At 33.8% G+C, this 17,853-nt stretch overlaps 2 protein-coding genes across 2 annotated transcripts; one reads left to right on the plus strand and one right to left on the minus strand.

The window, feature by feature from the left end:
• Positions 1–1,098: 1,098 nt before the first annotated feature.
• On the minus strand, positions 1,099–2,837 carry Vps4 (vacuolar protein sorting 4). The gene has a single exon (XM_088201784.1). It carries the CDS (start codon positions 2,658–2,660, stop codon positions 1,356–1,358), a length of 1,305 nt encoding a protein of 434 aa, XP_088057910.1. The 5' UTR covers positions 2,661–2,837; the 3' UTR covers positions 1,099–1,355.
• A 3,678-nt stretch (positions 2,838–6,515) lies between these two features.
• Ctl1 (choline transporter-like protein 1) lies at positions 6,516–12,893 on the plus strand. The gene is made up of 10 exons (XM_088202458.1): positions 6,516–6,679; positions 7,138–7,678; positions 8,343–8,512; positions 8,581–8,640; positions 8,707–8,874; positions 8,944–9,037; positions 9,106–9,244; positions 9,319–9,459; positions 9,527–9,689; positions 11,256–12,893. Exons 1-10 carry the CDS (start codon positions 6,560–6,562, stop codon positions 11,649–11,651), a joined length of 1,992 nt encoding a protein of 663 aa, XP_088058584.1. The 5' UTR covers positions 6,516–6,559; the 3' UTR covers positions 11,652–12,893.
• The last annotated feature ends 4,960 nt before the right edge of the window (positions 12,894–17,853 follow it).

Consider the following 17,853-nt stretch of genomic DNA (forward strand, 5'->3'; position numbering starts at 1 on the left):
ACGTAAAACCACATTGGAACACTTTTACATACTACGTAATTTTTTAGTTGGCTGCGCTAAAAATACACCCATCCTCGTCAAACTCCAACGGCTAACTGTTGTACTCGCATATGTATAGACACGCTTAGGTGATGTTGCAACACGAATAAGGTTACTGGATTTTAAATATTGTTGGTGCATCGATGTGCTCCTTACATAAAAGTGGCGCACTTCCCAATAAACACTGAAAAGCTTCAGAATGCTTAAGTTCATTATTTTCCTCCTCCTCGTTGTCTTCTTCTTCTGAGGGTATATCAAATATTTCATTAATTATTTCCTCTTCATTCAAAATTTGGAATCCAGGATCGTTTGCATCACAATTTAACCACTCCATGACATATTATTTGTCGCATTCGCTACAATTGAAATTTGTGATGTCTTCTATATTAGCCGCATCAGTAAGATCTGCATTACTATTACTGGAACTCACTAACGGTCTTTTGAAAAGTTTGTTTCGTGATTTTTTAATCTCTATAATCCCAACTCTCTGATGCCATGTAGCAACAGAGAACTGAGAAGTTCTACTGTATGTTTATTTAAGATAAAACTAAGTGATATTATTTAATATTTTTATTAACATACACAACTACATCAATTGTACAGCATAAATGTATTTTTTTATTATTATGGTATATTGATTGTAAAAATATATGTGTAATTTCAGAATATAATACATAACATATTACTTAAATTTAATATTTTAAAAATAAAATACAACACTTTACCCGATCATTTTGTATTACAAATTATATATTAACTTATCGTATTAATAATTAAACAGCGCAATTTATAAAAATAAACGTCAAACTGTAGCATTATCGCTTATTTTCGAATAGATATCACACATTATTGAAAGAGATTGTTCATAAATTGGGATGAGTTCAGATAAAAAGCGTATAATATAAACATATACAAATAAGTGAGTCAAAAAACAATCGTCAAAAGCTTTAATGCTACAAGATTTATATTATTTTCAAGTTGAAAATTATCACTAAAAGCTTTTTTTATTATAAAATAAATATAATTAAAATACGTATAGTATAAAAAAACAAGCTAGAATTTGAAACTGCAATATCAACTTTATTACAAATCAAAGATGTTTACAATTTTTGTATAGTCTATGTATACTATTATATACAACGAGAATATACTGCACAAACTAAGGCACACGTAACGTGAACGATTGTATGTATGTTGATGTTGGGGAAAATATAAACGATAATAGCACAATGTAAGATATTATATGTACAAAACGTTAAGTTGATCAAATTCATTTTCAATATTGTAGACTATGAAACGCTGCGACTCTCGGTGAATTATCCTTCTTGACCGAAGTCTTCCTTGAACTTGTCTAACTTGACCATATCTTCGTCGTTCACTGTCGGTTTGGAAGTGGCAAGAGATTTTATCATATCGGACATGGTGACGGGAGGTTCGTACAGTTTATCGCCTGGGACGTCGTTCCACGTCATCTCGATCGCTTCGGATTCGCCGGGAGAGCAAGGCGTCAGCAGATCGTCGACGATGACGTTGTGATCGGTCGGACTGGGTCCTCTGATGCGTTTGAAATGAGTCGCCGTCTGGACTTTGCGCACCGGTTGCATCAGAGCGTCTCGGACGACTATGCTTATGTCGGCTCCGGAATAGCCTACCGATTTTGCTGCCAGTATCTTTAAATCTTGCTCCGATAGCTGATGAGAAGTGTTTCCGAGGTGCAGTTTGAACATGATCAGCCTGGCGTGTTCTTCCGGTAGAGGTATATAGATGCGTTTTTCGAATCTTCGCCGGATGGCGGCGTCCAATACCCAAGGAATATTGGTAGCGCCTAATACTAGTATGCCGTCGTTATCGTTTCCGACGCCTTGCATTTGGACTAAGAACTCTGTTTTGATACGCCTCGCGGATTCGGATTCGTTATCGGATCGAGACGAGCACAGCGAATCCACTTCGTCGATGAATATGATGCTCGGTTTGTGTTGTCGGGCTAGTTCGAATAAGTTCTTTACCAGTTTTTCCGATTCGCCCAACCATTTCGATACCAGATCGGACGAAGAGACGGAGAAGAACGTCGAATTGTTAGCTTCCGTAGCGACGGCTTTGGCCAAGTAAGATTTACCAGTACCCGGCGGTCCGAACAGAAGGATTCCTTTCCACGGGATTCGCTTTCCCGTGAATAAATGTGGGAATTTGATGGGTAGAATCACAGCTTCTTTGAGAGCCTCTTTAGCGCCTTCCAATCCGGCGACATCGCTCCATTTGACGTCCGGTTTTAAAACGACAATAGCTCCTTCGAGCTTGCTTTGCAACTTTTTCTTCTCGGGGTCGTCCGAGTCGCTGTCGCTGTCGCTCTTCTTGTGATCGCCGCCGCCTTCCTTGATGGGTTTCTTCTGATCCTTTTTCAGGTACTCTTTGAGCTTCTCGGCTCTGTCCAAGTACTGAAGGCACTTGGCTCTGATGCTCTCCTTGGCCCTCTCGCCTTGAGCTTCATACTTGAGCGCGTGAAGAAAGTACTCCACTCCGTGCTCGTACAATCTTCGAGCTTCTTCGTAGTTCTTCTTCCTGTCCTCCTCGGTGGCTTTGGTCACAAGGTCGATCGCTTTCTGCAGCGTTCCACTGGCCATCTTACGATTTGTGCGGAGAATGCGAGATCAAAATTGTGACATCAAACGGACGGAGAGCGAAAATATAGAACGTTCTTCCACCGCCGTCAGAACGTTCTATCAAGTAAGCCACGAACGAAGATTAGTAATGGACAGTTTGACGTTTCGGGTGCGGCCACAATGCCCGATTATATTACAATATATAAAAAAAAATATTTTCTAATAATTGTTCTCATATTATCTTTATAATACTGTGTAAATATTCATATAAATTAATTATTTCAATAAACTTGAAAATCCTTTTAACTTAATTTGTATTTTAGTAAAAAATCATTTTTTATCTTTGGGGTAATACTGAACAGATTTCTTTCAACTAAAATTTATTTAATATAATCATTTTCTATCTGTACCTAATTTTGACTACTATTCACTAAAAATATATATTTTTATATACAATATAAAAAAGATAATATGTTATACTTCATATTACGGCGTAAATTTTTCAATATTCTAACAGAAATAATTCGTAGAGCCATTTCTGTACAAAGGAAAGACCTCGCAAGAAACCATATGTTTTTAACCCTTTCATCGTCCATTTCCAATCGATTACTGATGCCAGAGACCATTAATAATATTTTGCGACGGTAGACCCGTCCACGGTCGTCAATCGCGACGACCAAGGAAGGTGGTATGGCCTAGCACCGGAGTGCGCAGTACTTCGGAGCGAAAGCCAGGCTGGGTTGGATCTCAATTGCCCATGGGCTAAAACTCCCGAGCCTGATCTAACTGCGGAGCACGGTCGTGATGTCCGATAACTACCCTTTAACCCTTTTACCGCAGCTCATATTTTTAGTGGCATTTGGAAATTTGTTAATATGTGGGGAGCACCTATTTACGCTAAAAGTTATTTAAATATTAATTAAATAAATTAAAGTGTTTTCAACATTAAATTATACAAAAAACATATTACAAGACTCAAAGGTTCATGATACTTTTAAGTTCCCAATGCAACAAAATATGTAATGTGAGAATTCCCGCTGCTTGAATTGCAATTAAAAGAACCCTAGTTTATAATTATCGCTAATTATGTTCTCTAAAAAAAGGAGTGTACCTACATCCAAAAGAACTGTAAATTTACGCGATGTCGTAAAGAATATCTGTTTTATATATCTTCAATTTATATTTGCTTTGTAGTCAGGCATGCTCATAGAACTTTTTTTGTTACGAGGAGAGGGAATCTTCGAAAGACTTCACCAGCCTCCAGGTTGCTGGTGATTGTGCCGGATTCCGCTGCTAGCAGCGACCTACTGACTAAAATCCTCTCCCCAGCCCTCTCCTAGACGGCCGGTACTATCTTTCCGATATTGCACGTCAGCTCGTCCAGTTTAGAGATAGCGGTCTATTTATATTTTCATATAGATTTTTATTATGGCCAAAACTTGGCGGCACTCGATAACACTGGCGTGACGGAATCTCTCGCCTGGCAATTCTCGCCCTGCTCGCGCGCGCCCCGTATATTATATTCTACTATCTAAACAACTTCATATTACTACAGCGGCTCAAACTGTGTCTAATTTCCACCCGTCACCATCCCGCAACCAAATAGTAATTAACAATTTTTAAACTGAATCTACTATTTAAGATTTAAATTTATTTGTTGTTCATATTAAATGTACTGACACGTGCGTGTGATAGAGTAGAAGGCCCCAGCCCCACGTTGATTTTTTAAAAAAATCTTCTTTTAAGAGGTATATTTCTACCTCTCTGGGTATGTAAATAAAAAAATAGCCGCATATGGGGCGAGGAAAATCCTCATGTGATTCCTAACAAACTTTAGGGGTGGTGATGATGGCGGGTGGCAATGAGACACAGATTGAGCCGCTGCAGTAATATTTATTTAACGGTTTACGGTGTTTACATGGTTAGAATGGGGCGGACGCGCGACGGCACGCGTCCGAACCCTTACAAGCTTGCCGGAAGAGAGGGAGCCGTCACAACACCGCTATTTCTGCGCCGACCAGTTTTGGCCATAACAAATCTATATTGGCCCCCATACGGCTCCGGCCCTAGCAATTTACAATTGCGAACTATAACCAGGGGGAGGTATGGGGGCCTTGGCGCTGCTGTTGATTAAATGCTGGCGGCGCAAAAGTAGCAAAGTCGTGACGTATGGTGTGGCGGCGCGGCCTCCAGTGACGCGCGGCGTGCTTCGCTCCAAGCCGAGTGGAACACGCGTAGACCCGGGCGGCGCGTAGGGCTCCAGGGGGCGCGAGAAGAACGGGCATGTCCGGGAGCACCTTTCGGGGCCCTGTGGTGCGTCGGTGCAGCTACACAGGGCGCGCGCGTGACGGGCCCCGAACATGTGGTTCGAGCTCGGAGTCGCGGGGGCGTAGCCCTACGGGTGCGTGACGGGTCACGCGTGGTCCACTCGAGCCTGGTCTACGGCAGCACTTCGGTGGCTTCCCGCTGAAGGCGCGTGGCGGCGCCGGGTGCTTCCTGGGTCACGTGGTCGGTGGCGGCGTCTGTCAGTGGCGACGGTGGCTGACGATGGCGGCACATGGTCGGGGGCGCAGGCCCATCGTCTTGGTGGTCCGCCAGCTCGAGTCCGGGTCCAGGGAAGCACCGGCGGGATGGCAGCAAACAGCTCAGCAGCGGCTCGGCTTTTGTACTGCAGCGGCGTCTGTGTCTGCCATTTTGAATCTGACTCCATGTACGTGCTCAGGATCACGTCGCAGGTTACCAGTTTAGGGGTGGTGATGATGGCGGGTGGCAATGAGACACAGATTGAGCCGCTGCAGTAATATTTATTTAACGGTTTACGGTGTTTACATGGTTAGAATGGGGCGGACGCGCGACGGCACGCGTCCGAACCCTTACAAGCTTGCCGGAAGAGAGGGAGCCGTCACAACACCGCTATTTCTGCGCCGACCAGTTTTGGCCATAACAAATCTATATTGGCCCCCATAAAACTATTATATGCGCAAAAAGTGTGCATCATTGGGCCTTACTTTTTTGAAAACGATGAATGTCGGACTGTAATAGTCAACGTTGACACTATAGGCGCATGATAATCGATTATTTTTGACACAAAATCAAATGTATTAATGTGGGAGACATGTGATTCTAACAAGACGGTGACTCTTGCCACACATCGGGTTCAAAATTTGATGTTTTACATGGAAAGTTCCCAGGTTCATTACTACACGTTTTGGTGACGTCAACTTGCCGTCGAGACCATGCGATTTATTAACGTCGTTGGATTTTTTGTGGGATTACGCTAAGAGTCGTGACTACGCCGATAAACCCGAAACGTTTGAGCACCTAAAAAGAAACATCAGGCAAGTTATAGTCGAAATACCGCCAGAACTGTACGAAAAAGTAATCGATAGGAACGACTGCTGTAAAAGGTTCTAAAGTGGGCATTTCATAATTAGTAAATAAATAAATAAATATCTTTGCGAAATCGTAATAACTTTCTAATTTATATGACTTAATATTTTAGGATCAGTACATTAATAAGAAATAGAAAGAATTGCTATTTACAATATATTGATTGTCTCGGTTTTACACCATTGGTTTCGGTTGCGCACATATCGGTCTCGGTTTTACCGGACTTAAATTTCCGAGATGACATTTTTTTAGTTCTCCTAGCATACTGTCATCCAACCTAGCACATCTCAGTGTCACAAAATGAACAAAATTTTCCGTGACAACCTTTAATTTTTTTGCTCTCCCCATCCTATCCTAAAGGTTTCAGAAATGACTTTTTTTGGCTGTCTCGGTATTAAGTTTCATAAATATGATAAACTTAGCTATATAGGTACATATATACAAGTGCAAATATAAAGATGCATCACACAGGCCGACGGTGTTGCCATAGTTAGTTTGTTGTGTTGTGCGAGAAGCGGCTGCCGGCAACAATGGGCTGCTGCGGTGAAGATGAAGTCGAAGAACGCCCCCGGGATCGCCAACCGGGGGCCACGGAGCGATGCACCGATGTCCTGTGGCTCATCATTTTCGTTCTTTTTTGGATCGTGATGGTACGCGCTCTTGTTGTAGCCCACGCCCATTTTTAATTAAGTCAAATGACATAATCCCGGAATTAATCAGGCACTGTGACATCACCGTTATTTCCGGTGTTTCGACCAAATCATTATTTCTGTCACGTTTTTGTTCAAAATTAAAAAAAACAAACTTAAATATCTAAATGGTTTTTAATTCAAATGGATTATAAATAACGCGTTATGTTGTATGTAGTCGATAAATGTTATGTTTTTGCTTTTCCTTTTCCTTTCTCAAACTTTTATTATATGTATTTAATTTTTATTTTAATATAATTCTTTTCAATGTATTATTTTATTCTTTGTACAGTACACAAAAAAGAATGTGTGAAATGTAATTTATTCACACTTTGCATTTTACTTCACAGATGCTAATCTTATATTGTTCGTAAGACTGATCGATGACGTAACTTTAAGTGAAAAATTTACAATTTCAGATCGCAATCGCCATTTTTGCATTCACCTACGGTAATCCTTTGAAGGTCATCAATGGATACGACTCCTACGGTAATATTTGCGGAGTCAACAACAAGAAACTCTCAAGCGACGTTCATTCCGGAGTTAACAACATCGACAAGCGTTACTTGCTGTTCTTTGACATCAAACATTTGAGGAAATCGTTGAAGATTTGCGTCAAAGAGTGTCCTAAGAGGACGTTAAAATCCATGGACGATATAAACGCTTATTACAAGGAGAAGGATACAAAATTTTGCAATTATGACTTTGATATTAGCAAAGTTAAGTCTGGATCTCAAGACGAGAGCTTGAACACGCTTTCGGGACCTTGTCCCAAACTGCCGATTTACGAAAGCATTCCCATACTGCACAGATGCTTCCCAAAACCTGCTAAAGAGATTGCCGAGCAGGTTTTTACTAATTTTTATGGATTGTTGAACAAATGGGATACTATGGAACACATTGTAGGCGATTTGTATTCATCTTGGAAAGAGTTGCTTATATTCTCTTTTGTGGCATTAGGTATAGTATATATATTAACACGTTTTTTTTTGTTAAAATTTAAGAGTAGTGTTCAGGGATGAAAGTTGAAAAACTGGTTTGTTTGAGGAACACAATTATAAAATAAAGTTAGGGCTTCACGCTTGCACCATCTCGCGTTTCAAAACAATTACACAAAAACTTAACATAACATATATTTTGAGATAACGATGTGAAAAAATTCCATACGCTCCTGTAATATACATTTAATCAATAAGTTCTTTGGGCTTCTTTTGAAATTTTTAACATGTTTTGTGCAAGATATAGATTGATAAAAGATGCAATACAAATTGTTCAGCACGTCCCTAAATTATGTCCGCCTTCCCAGCCCTCTCTAGATAGAAAGCTCTACCAGCAATGTAAGAACCCTTTAATAAATCACTCAACTACTCATTGTTTCATTGCAGCTGTAAAATAAATGTATAGACAAAAATATTGTTGATGAATTTCAAGACATTTTTCCATTTTATTTTCAAAACATACCAGGAAGATTCTGCTGACCTAATTTCTTTTGCTTTTATTATAATAAAGACTTGTTTCAAAAGTTTTTGTGATTTAATAGCATTTCTTTTGTAACTTATTTATATAATTTCTGTTTCAAGACTAACCAATTTCCAGTTTTATTAATATTTTTATATCATTTCAGTTGTATCGATGATAATGGTCTGTATTCTACATTTGTTAGCATCGTTTGTATCTTGGATATTTATGATCGTAGTGTCGATCTCATGTGTTCTCGGAACAGTATTATTATGGTATACTTACTATGAAATCAAGCATGGATTGAGAGACATACCAGAAAATATGTTATTAATTGTAATATTTTTTCGAACTTTATGACTTTAGTACTATTATTGTTTGTGCTTATTTAATTTTTATTTTAGGAATCTCTGAGGAATGAAACTGCATTTTTGTGGTACTCGATCATAGCTACTGTAATCACAGTATGTACAATGATATTCAATATTATAATGCAATGAAATAATTATTAATAATAAATGTTTCTCTAGGTAATTATACTTCTTTTGGTATTCGTTATGAGAAAAAGGGTCGCCTTTTTGGCTGCATTGTTTAAAGAGACTGCGTCATGCCTTGGATCTATACCCGGATTGTTCTTACAACCGATCGTAACATTCTTTTTCTTATTGATATTCTTCATATATTGGATTGCTGTTGTTGTACGTTTACTATATACTCATTGACCCGTTGCTTTTAATGAATTTTTGTAACATAATTACATTTTTTAGGCATGCTTGTATACGGCTACATATCCAGCTATTCATAAGGTTAATTTATCTGATATGAGTGATGCTACTACTAAGAATGGAACTAATATCGCTGGTATATATAGTTTTGATTGAAATATATAGATAAAGACAGTAGTGTTTAATTTATGCATATTTTTTTAGAACTAATCGACTTTATTGACGCATCGTGGGTTAAAGGAATGTGGTGGTTCTATTTCATCGGTTTAATCTGGACTAGCGAATTCATATTGGCCTGCCAACAGATGACTATCGCTGGTGCTGTATCGCATTGGTATTTTAGGTATGTTAATTTTAAGACGTGTTATAATTTTTTTTATGTATTAACATAATATAATATTTGTATTTTTATTTTAGAGGTCCACACGCTGAGACAACTCCAGTTTTGTACTCTATAAAGAAATTGTTGAAATACCACATTGGATCGGTTGCCAAAGGATCACTTTTGATCACGATTTTTAAAGTGATTCGGTTGATTTTGACTTATATTCATACAAAGTAATATATGGTGATTTAATCGATTTTTGTTAATACTTTCTAACTTCAAATGGATTATATTTTTTAGGCTTAAGTCTCATTCAGATAAGGGATCAGATTGTGCTAAATGTGGATTGAAGTGCGGAATATGTTGCTTCTATTGTCTCGAAAAGTTCATCGCTTACCTGAACCACAACGCTTACACAATAATTGCAATTGAGAGTGTTCATTTTTGCAAAGCTGCTAAAACTGTACGTATGATGTATAAAAAAAATATTTCGTCAAATGGATCAGTATAAATTTGTGTTTAATTCCCATTATCGTTAAAAAATAACTCCTTTAATATTTCATGTGGCACCTACTTTTTAAGATTATATAGCTTTCTTGAAGGTAAGAAATACAGTTCCTGGGGATAAATTCGTATTTTGTTTTGTTATAATGGTTTAACACTATTTATGAATTATGCATTAGCTTATCGTATCTTTGTGGCAAAATGTGTTGTGCAGTGCTATCTATTTTCAGGGACTTCTTTGCATTCAATATTTTTGATAATACTGGACAACAATTTTGTAGTTTTTTTTATATCATAAAGATTAGATTATTTGATTATTACAATAGATTATTATTGACACTTAATGTGCCATACTAGTTATATAAATTCTAGTGATTTATAGCCTTAAATTATACTAAATAACCATATTAGGCTCAAATGTTGATGGCACCTTTAGGTGCCTAATGCAGTTTTCTTGATTACTTCTATAGATGCCATCCGCGGTGAAAGGGTTATAGATGGGTCCCGCACATGTGCAGGATTTTTTTTCCTTTGTGTTTAGTAATATTTTATTATTCTAATGCGTATTTTGTTTTATTTCTCAGAATTTAAAACAAAATATGCATTAGATGAAATTATGTTTTATGAATCATTATTTCTATTGTTCAATTTTATTATTATTATGTTATAAAAAAATGGTTGTGATTTAATGTGGAATTATTTAAAAATATATATGCATTTAAGTAAATACTTGGTTCCATAAAACGAATTCTTTGTGCATTTATGTAAAGTAAATCTTTGAAAAAGGAATCGTTGCAGAGAGTTATTCATGGGGTGTTCACTTTTCTGACCAATGCTATCTCGCTACCGCTTGCTCGCACCTAATCTGTCCATCAGTAATGCACAAACAATTCGTTTTATGGAACTATGATTTTATATATTGATCATTGAATTTGTCTTCTAAAAAAAAAAATTTTTAGCATAGTGTGTTAAAAAATATGAATCAAGATTTCTTTGTATCTGAACCATAAACCTTCGCTCCGTTTGTGGTTCTGTCTCCTATACTATTTGCCAATTTTATTTATATATATTTTTAATCCACAATCTATTGGCATTTAAATCCTTCAAGATACAGTGGTACCTCGATTTTTGTTGACTTCGGTTATCGTCGATTTTTTCCTGCGAAAAAATCGTCTCGATTTTCGTCGGTTGCCTCGGATTTCGTCCGCGTATGCGACCCACGCGATGCGCAGTGCTACGTTGTTTCTCGTGTGAGTGTCTAGTCCGCCCGTCTAGCCAAACAATTCCATTGCTTTCCAGTGTTAGTGTTTTTGTGCTTTTTTTATTGATTGCAAGTGTTAATACATACTACAATTACATGCGTTGTAATGGTAATACATACTACAAATAATTGCATATGTTTTCGTCGGTTTCGGATTTCAACGATTTTTTTCAGACAGATTATTGACGAGAACTGAGGTAACACTGTATTTGGGAGCTTGACTCAATTATATTTTTAATAATTAAAATACTCGTTTTTTTTTAGGCATTCACCACTTTAGTGAGTAACGCTTTACAAGTGATAACGATCAACAGCGTCGGTGACTTTATATTGTTCCTCGGAAAATGCACGGTGACAGCGGTAACTGGAAGTCTTGGCCTGATTATGCTGAAGCGTAATACTGAATTGCATTTCTACGCAGCTCCGACTCTTCTGATATGCATCTTCGCTTTCTTCATCTCACATTGCATTCTGTCGCTCTATGAAATGGTCGTGGATACACTGTTTATATGTGTGTGCGAAGATCGCAAATTAAATGGAGCAGAGGGTCGCTGGAACGAATCGGGGTTGGCTTCCTTCGGAGATCCGCCACCTCGCAAGGATAAGGCAGCTAAGGCCGAGTCTGCACCGGGAGTTGAGATGCAAGCTTTAAACGAGTGATGAGATGCAAAAAATACTACGGGTTCAGGAAACGATATGGAAAGGTCCAATGTTTTTAACCTAAACCCATCATTGAATACTCTTTTTTAATTAATGCATTTGATATATTTTTTGTAAACTTAGATGCTATTCTAATATGATTATGATAAGATAAATGTCTGAATATTTTGTTCCTGCTCTATATTTGGGTCCAATATTCATTGCAGAGCATTAGTGGCGCATTTAATATTTATATGAAGTTGAACCACTATTGCAATAATCTAGTTTTTGCTACTTCCGAAGGAAAATCGTCTTCCTTTGAATTTGTGTATTTATTTTTTCAATATCTCTTCCTAAATCATCTGCATAATTAGATGTGTTTTTGTATTGGTATATATTTTGAATATCTTTTATATTTTTTACACCAAATTACTAAAACACCAAAATATTTTTATACGTAAATAGATTTAGCGTTAATTATCATTAAATAGTTTACATTAAGTTTTTTAGGTGATCTGAAATGGTTTGTGAAAAAATTAGCTTATGATTATTATTTTTTAAAAACAACTCAATTATAAAATATTTAAAAAAATGTGTTGTGCTTATTTGTTAAGATCGGCTTATGAATAATATTTACAACTACACTTATTGATGTTTAAAGCTTAAAAACGATATTCACAATTTTTACATTTAGATGTTAGATTTTATATATTCAATGTTGTCCATCGATATTTGCTTCCCTTAATTTACAAGTTTATATATTATAAATGTCTATTGTTGAGTAATAAAATATTTTTTATATATACATACATATTAATCATATAATCGTGTTCAGGTGTATTTTATGTCGTTTTATATAAAAAAATGTTAACACTATTAGCACTATTAATGTTGATCTTGATTTTTGTTTTACATTTTATATAATAAATAGGTTGCACAAGACTGATTTTTAAACTTCACATTGTCTATCATTGTTAATCAGTTATTTTATTATGTATACATGTTTGTTATTTTTAAAACATATTTTTCTAAGAAATTTTGCTCGAGACTTTTGTCCTAAAATGCCTTCAGACTTATTAAACATTTTCGATTTATATCATTTGTATTATTAAAATTAAAATTATATAGTCGAACGGTCTCCATTTTGATATTTTTTTAAGTTATATTAAATATTTTCATACTAAATTATACTGATTTAGTTATATTTTTTGGAATAAATTTTGTATTGTTTTGATATTATAAATGTACGTTTATAAAGAAAAATAGTTTTATTTGTATTTTATGCATCCTTGTATTTAAATTTGTTGAGGAATATAATCTTGAAGCTGTTTTAATACAATTATATAATATTACATACAATAGAAGTTTAAAATTAATTGTAACTTAAAATCAAATCTAATTTTATTTATTTGATAAACTTATTTTGTAGTGTTTTTGTGGCATGAGTGGAATAAATTATTATTTTTCAAATAAATGGACATAACTTTTTACATCTGCACCTGTATCTATTTGCCCCAATAAACTAGTAAATAGGGACTGATGAGTAATTTGTTCTTATCTATCTATTGATAAGAACATAATCTATATGACACACAAGGGACAAGTTATGTCTTTGATTATTGGTAGATAGAAACAGATAGTTTCTGCAGCAATTTAATAAATAGGGACATATACTAACCATTGCATTAGACGCTGGTTGCCTTAACAACCGATGATACTGGTTAACTTGCCCAAGTCTATTTATCTATAGAAATTAGATTTGTTATCCTTATTTTAAGGGTACCTCACATCGCCAAATTATATTACTTCTATTTCATTAAAATTCATAGTATTTTATTAAATGACATGCATTTTCTGGCCAAATTCAAGGGAAGGGGGATGCAAATGCCTCCACCTGCCCCACCTCAAATGACGTCCCTGTTCTAAATTATCACAAAAATGGTAATAGTAATTCATTAGAAAGGTGGAAGAAGGTTATATTAAATTATGAAAATTATATTATATAGAAAAAATCGAAAATTACTGAAAAATGCTGACGAACGACGTTACTTCTGGGTACTCCTTATATATATTTTATCTAGTATTTGATATGGACAGATAACATTTATTTATTGATTTGAATATACAGGATATTACAGATTTACGCTTATGCACCATGCACGGGAAAAATATACACATGAAAACATTTATAATAATATCCAATATCCCAGATGCTTTTTTTATGAATATATCCCAATCACTATAGAAATCGATTTTGCTAAATATTTATTACTTATCAACTACTAATATTTGATATAATATTTTAAAACAAGTTTTTATTAATTTTATTAAATATTTGAAATAAGTTTTTTCAAACGGATATTGACAGACTGAATATTACAGTATTGTATATGTACATATTAGCATCAAATAAAGATATCTCCAAGATTCAGATTTAAATACAAATGAATTAAAAAATATCTATTAATAATAATAAAACATATTTAATGAGCAATTAAGTACAATGTTTTTTTATTATTTAATCACAAGTATATCTGACATATCTGGTTTTGATTCTATACGTCACTTATATGAATGGCCAGCGCCGGCTCCGATTCGCCCCCGTAGTAAAAATGAAAAGTCAACGCCTATGTTTATCTTGATTTATCGGGTGACACATAACTGGAATCATTACCATTTAATATACATCTATTACACTATTTCTCATATCTTTAAAATTGGAGGTCACTAAATTTTTGCAACCACTTTTTGGTTGCGATCTGATTTTTTTCTATCAACGCCGATTAATTATTGGCGTGATTCAAATTACAGGCAGGTCATAATCCTTGACGAGTTCATATTTTCCGCCGAAGTATAATTTCGCAATTGAGTTTTAGTTAACTATCTATCAGTGGTTGCTATAATACCGACGTGCAAGAATACACGTACACCTGATTATATAGAGCGAGAGAAGATGGAGTTTGCGAAAATGCGCCGAAAACCCGCCGATTCAAAAGTTGCTTGCTCTTAAGAATTAAGCAATTAAACGAGCTCGTGAAGTCATGCTCGTTTTTTTATCATGGTCAAAATTTAAATCGAAAGGGGACAAATAAATCATTGATCCAACGATTTTTTTTGCGAAAAGTTTAAATTGTTAGAAAATAACTATCACGGAAAACTTATCTTATTTTTGACTAATACCTGAAAGACATTAGGAACTTTGTTTTTATTTTCTATCGTGTCTGTATCATTATAATTCCGATCGATCATCTATAGTTTGTTCTCATTGATTTTCCTTATCTTACGGATGAATAAAATAAAATCTAACTAGATCGTGCATAGTGACATCTATTGATTGAAAGCTGTTATATTAGTTATAAAAATATATGTCACTGATTTAAAGACTTTGATTTCAGTCTGGTGCTTAAATTATTTACTAAGTAATTGTTGATTGTGTCTATTCTGTTGTTACGCATTGGGCTAACGCCTGTTATGCTGCAACAGAAGACTTAAAAATCCATATCCTTAAAAACTTAATTCCATGTATCTTATATAATACTTTGAACTACCTGATATTCGAATAGCAGTGCAGTTACCAAAGCCCGAAACTATTAAGTAAAAGATAATTATTTTGATATCATAGTTTACTGCTTAATTATTAATGGACTAATTTAGTGGAACTGGAATAGATTTATGTTGTATTTTGTATATTTATTGTATTTTTTTTAATAATTTTAACGAAAAGCCTAAAACTTGATTCAGTTAAATATTTACTACAAAAAGGTCTAGAAAATGAAATTATATTCACAAAAAAATATGATATATAAAAACGAGATCGCATTGAAAAATAAGCGAAGATTATAAACTGGGTTAGAGAAAATTTAGTATAGTGTTATTTGATGTAGTTGATAGACATCTACATTCTACTTAAGTATCACATCTGTAAAAAAAATTAACGTATAGTTAATCTAACCGGCAATAAAACATGCGTGTAAAAGTAATATACACAGTACGATAGATTAGTGGTACAATCAGTGATTAATACCTGAAATACAAGGGTTCAAATCAATAGTGATATTATTATCACAGATTAGGTTTTCCTAACTTTTTATAATCTCACGGATAAATATTACGATAGAGCTAAGTCATCGTTAGTCATAGCTATTGATTTTTAGCTGTAATTTAAGGATTTTCTTTAATATTTGTTTAATACATTTTATCGCTCCTATAAAATATTTTTTGTGCGGGTGGAATGTATTTTTAATTCTTTTTTTAGTCTAATAAACTTGTTCTTTACTGATATAGTAAACGAAATGAAATGTTTTATTTTAATTTCTCTTTATAAATTTCTGATAAACGTTATCATATACATTGTATAATTGAGTTTTAGAAATCAGTTTTACTAACAATTGTATATTTTATCTTAAAATAATATGTAAATCTTTTTTAAATATGTTTTTGTATATTATGTATTAATTTTATATCTTAACAATTGCTTAAATTTTCAGTACAAAATGTTTTTTAAAATAAATTAAATTCATTTGAAAGTAATTTCAGGTATAAGCTATTATTGCAAATATAATATTTGGCATACTAATATGCTAAAGTGCAACCAAAAACAGTGGATATACTAGTCTCAAATCAAGCATATCAAAATTCAGTAAAGTGTGTCAGATATTGCGTTTTGCATTTTAGAAATTCATCAACGAAAAAATAATTATCTTAGATTTTTATTTTCTATTGCAATGATAAAAAAAATATATTGACTTTAAATATGTATACAATATTAGATTTCATAATTATATACTTGGAAAATATCACAGAATAATAAACTTATTTATTAATTGGTGACCTCAATGATCTTTAAAGATAATATGATGTTTTTACGATGTACTTTTAGTTTAATATGATATATATTATATAGCTTGTATAATCTCTTTTTAACAATGATTATATACAATATAAACAAATATGTAAACGATGATTACAAATTAAATGCAATTTAATGACAGAATATGATTAATCAAATCCAGTTATAATATTAAGATTAAGTTGTATTATGATTATTATTATTATATGTAATAAAGTAATTATTTTTATATTTGCTAATTTACAATAATATATAAATCTTATATATATTTCAAGGTGAAATATGTAAAGCAGTTATATATATTTTTTTGCTATATTTCTTTTAAAATTAGATAATTTGCTTTAATATTGCAAGATTTTAATTTGCCATTCTGATGACCAAAAAAATATACTACAACACAAATTGAGTTTTAATTGGAAATATTTCACGAAAAAATATCATTTTAAATATTATTTTAATGGAATCCCGATCGTTATTGCAATCGAGTTTACAATTATTATCAAAAAATTTCGCCTTGCTGCACTTCGACCTTAACACCAATGTTCTGCAGCAAGAGTGCATTTCCACATGCAATCCTTTGATTTATTTTCGGTTAAGTTTGAGAGAATCTGTTGTAGTTAGCATATGTCGCGAAATTAATTGATATTACAGAACTTCATAATCACAAACCTTGTACTGGTATATTCATACATAAGTATGATAAAAAACGAGTCGTCCATTCTTATTTCGCTTTGAGAAACAAATTCAAGAAAATTTTATTTGCATCTGTAATCAAAACGAATGCAAATCGCGTATTTACAACACACGATTTGCATTCGCAAAAAAATGAAAAATATTTTTATTGGTTGTGAAAGTATGCAAATAAAATTAAAGCATGTAAGTTTGACTTCTATAATATATTGGTATATTAATATGATAATTATATTATAAGAAGATTTTTGTCACAGAGATAAAGCAAATCAATTTGTACGTAAAATTAGCTTTATTACTTGATTCATACTCATTATTAATTGATTTTAATTAATTTTATTAAAAAAAAATGTTGCAATACTTGACTATATAAAATATTTTTAGTCTTGTGTAGTCTTCACGTATTATAGTAGGACGTAATCGGTCGACAGTACGTCACTTTTCAGTTAAAAAGTTAAAAATTTAAAATAGCACAGTTGACCTAGAAATGGGAGCCAGAATGATATGTGCAAATGTCACGTCGCTACCGTGTACCGTTTGAGAGGAGTTCTTGTGATAAATCGACAGACAATTTTCTGTTTTATAGTATAGATTATAATTAAATATAATTTTTTCTACTAATTATTACTTTCTGTCGATTTGTTAAATAAAAAAACCTAAAGTAGCAACATATTTTGCACATTA

The sequence above is a fragment of the Plectrocnemia conspersa genome, unplaced genomic scaffold (genome assembly GCF_051122295.1).
Source record: "Plectrocnemia conspersa isolate PC_06_02 unplaced genomic scaffold, ASM5112229v1 ptg000013l, whole genome shotgun sequence".
Lineage (NCBI taxonomy): Eukaryota > Metazoa > Arthropoda > Insecta > Trichoptera > Polycentropodidae > Plectrocnemia > Plectrocnemia conspersa.

Bases quoted from the DNA above. Each gene is read 5' to 3' on its own strand.
- Vps4 (XM_088201784.1), bottom strand. From the start codon at position 2,660: ATGGCCAGTGGAACGCTGCAGAAAGCGATCGACCTTGTGACCAAAGCC.
- Ctl1 (XM_088202458.1), top strand. From the start codon at position 6,560: ATGGGCTGCTGCGGTGAAGATGAAGTCGAAGAACGCCCCCGGGATCGC. The intron at 6,680-7,137 runs GTACGCGCTCTT...TTACAATTTCAG, and splicing joins TTCTTTTTTGGATCGTGATG to ATCGCAATCGCCATTTTTGC. The intron at 7,679-8,342 runs GTATAGTATATA...ATATCATTTCAG, and splicing joins ATTCTCTTTTGTGGCATTAG to TTGTATCGATGATAATGGTC.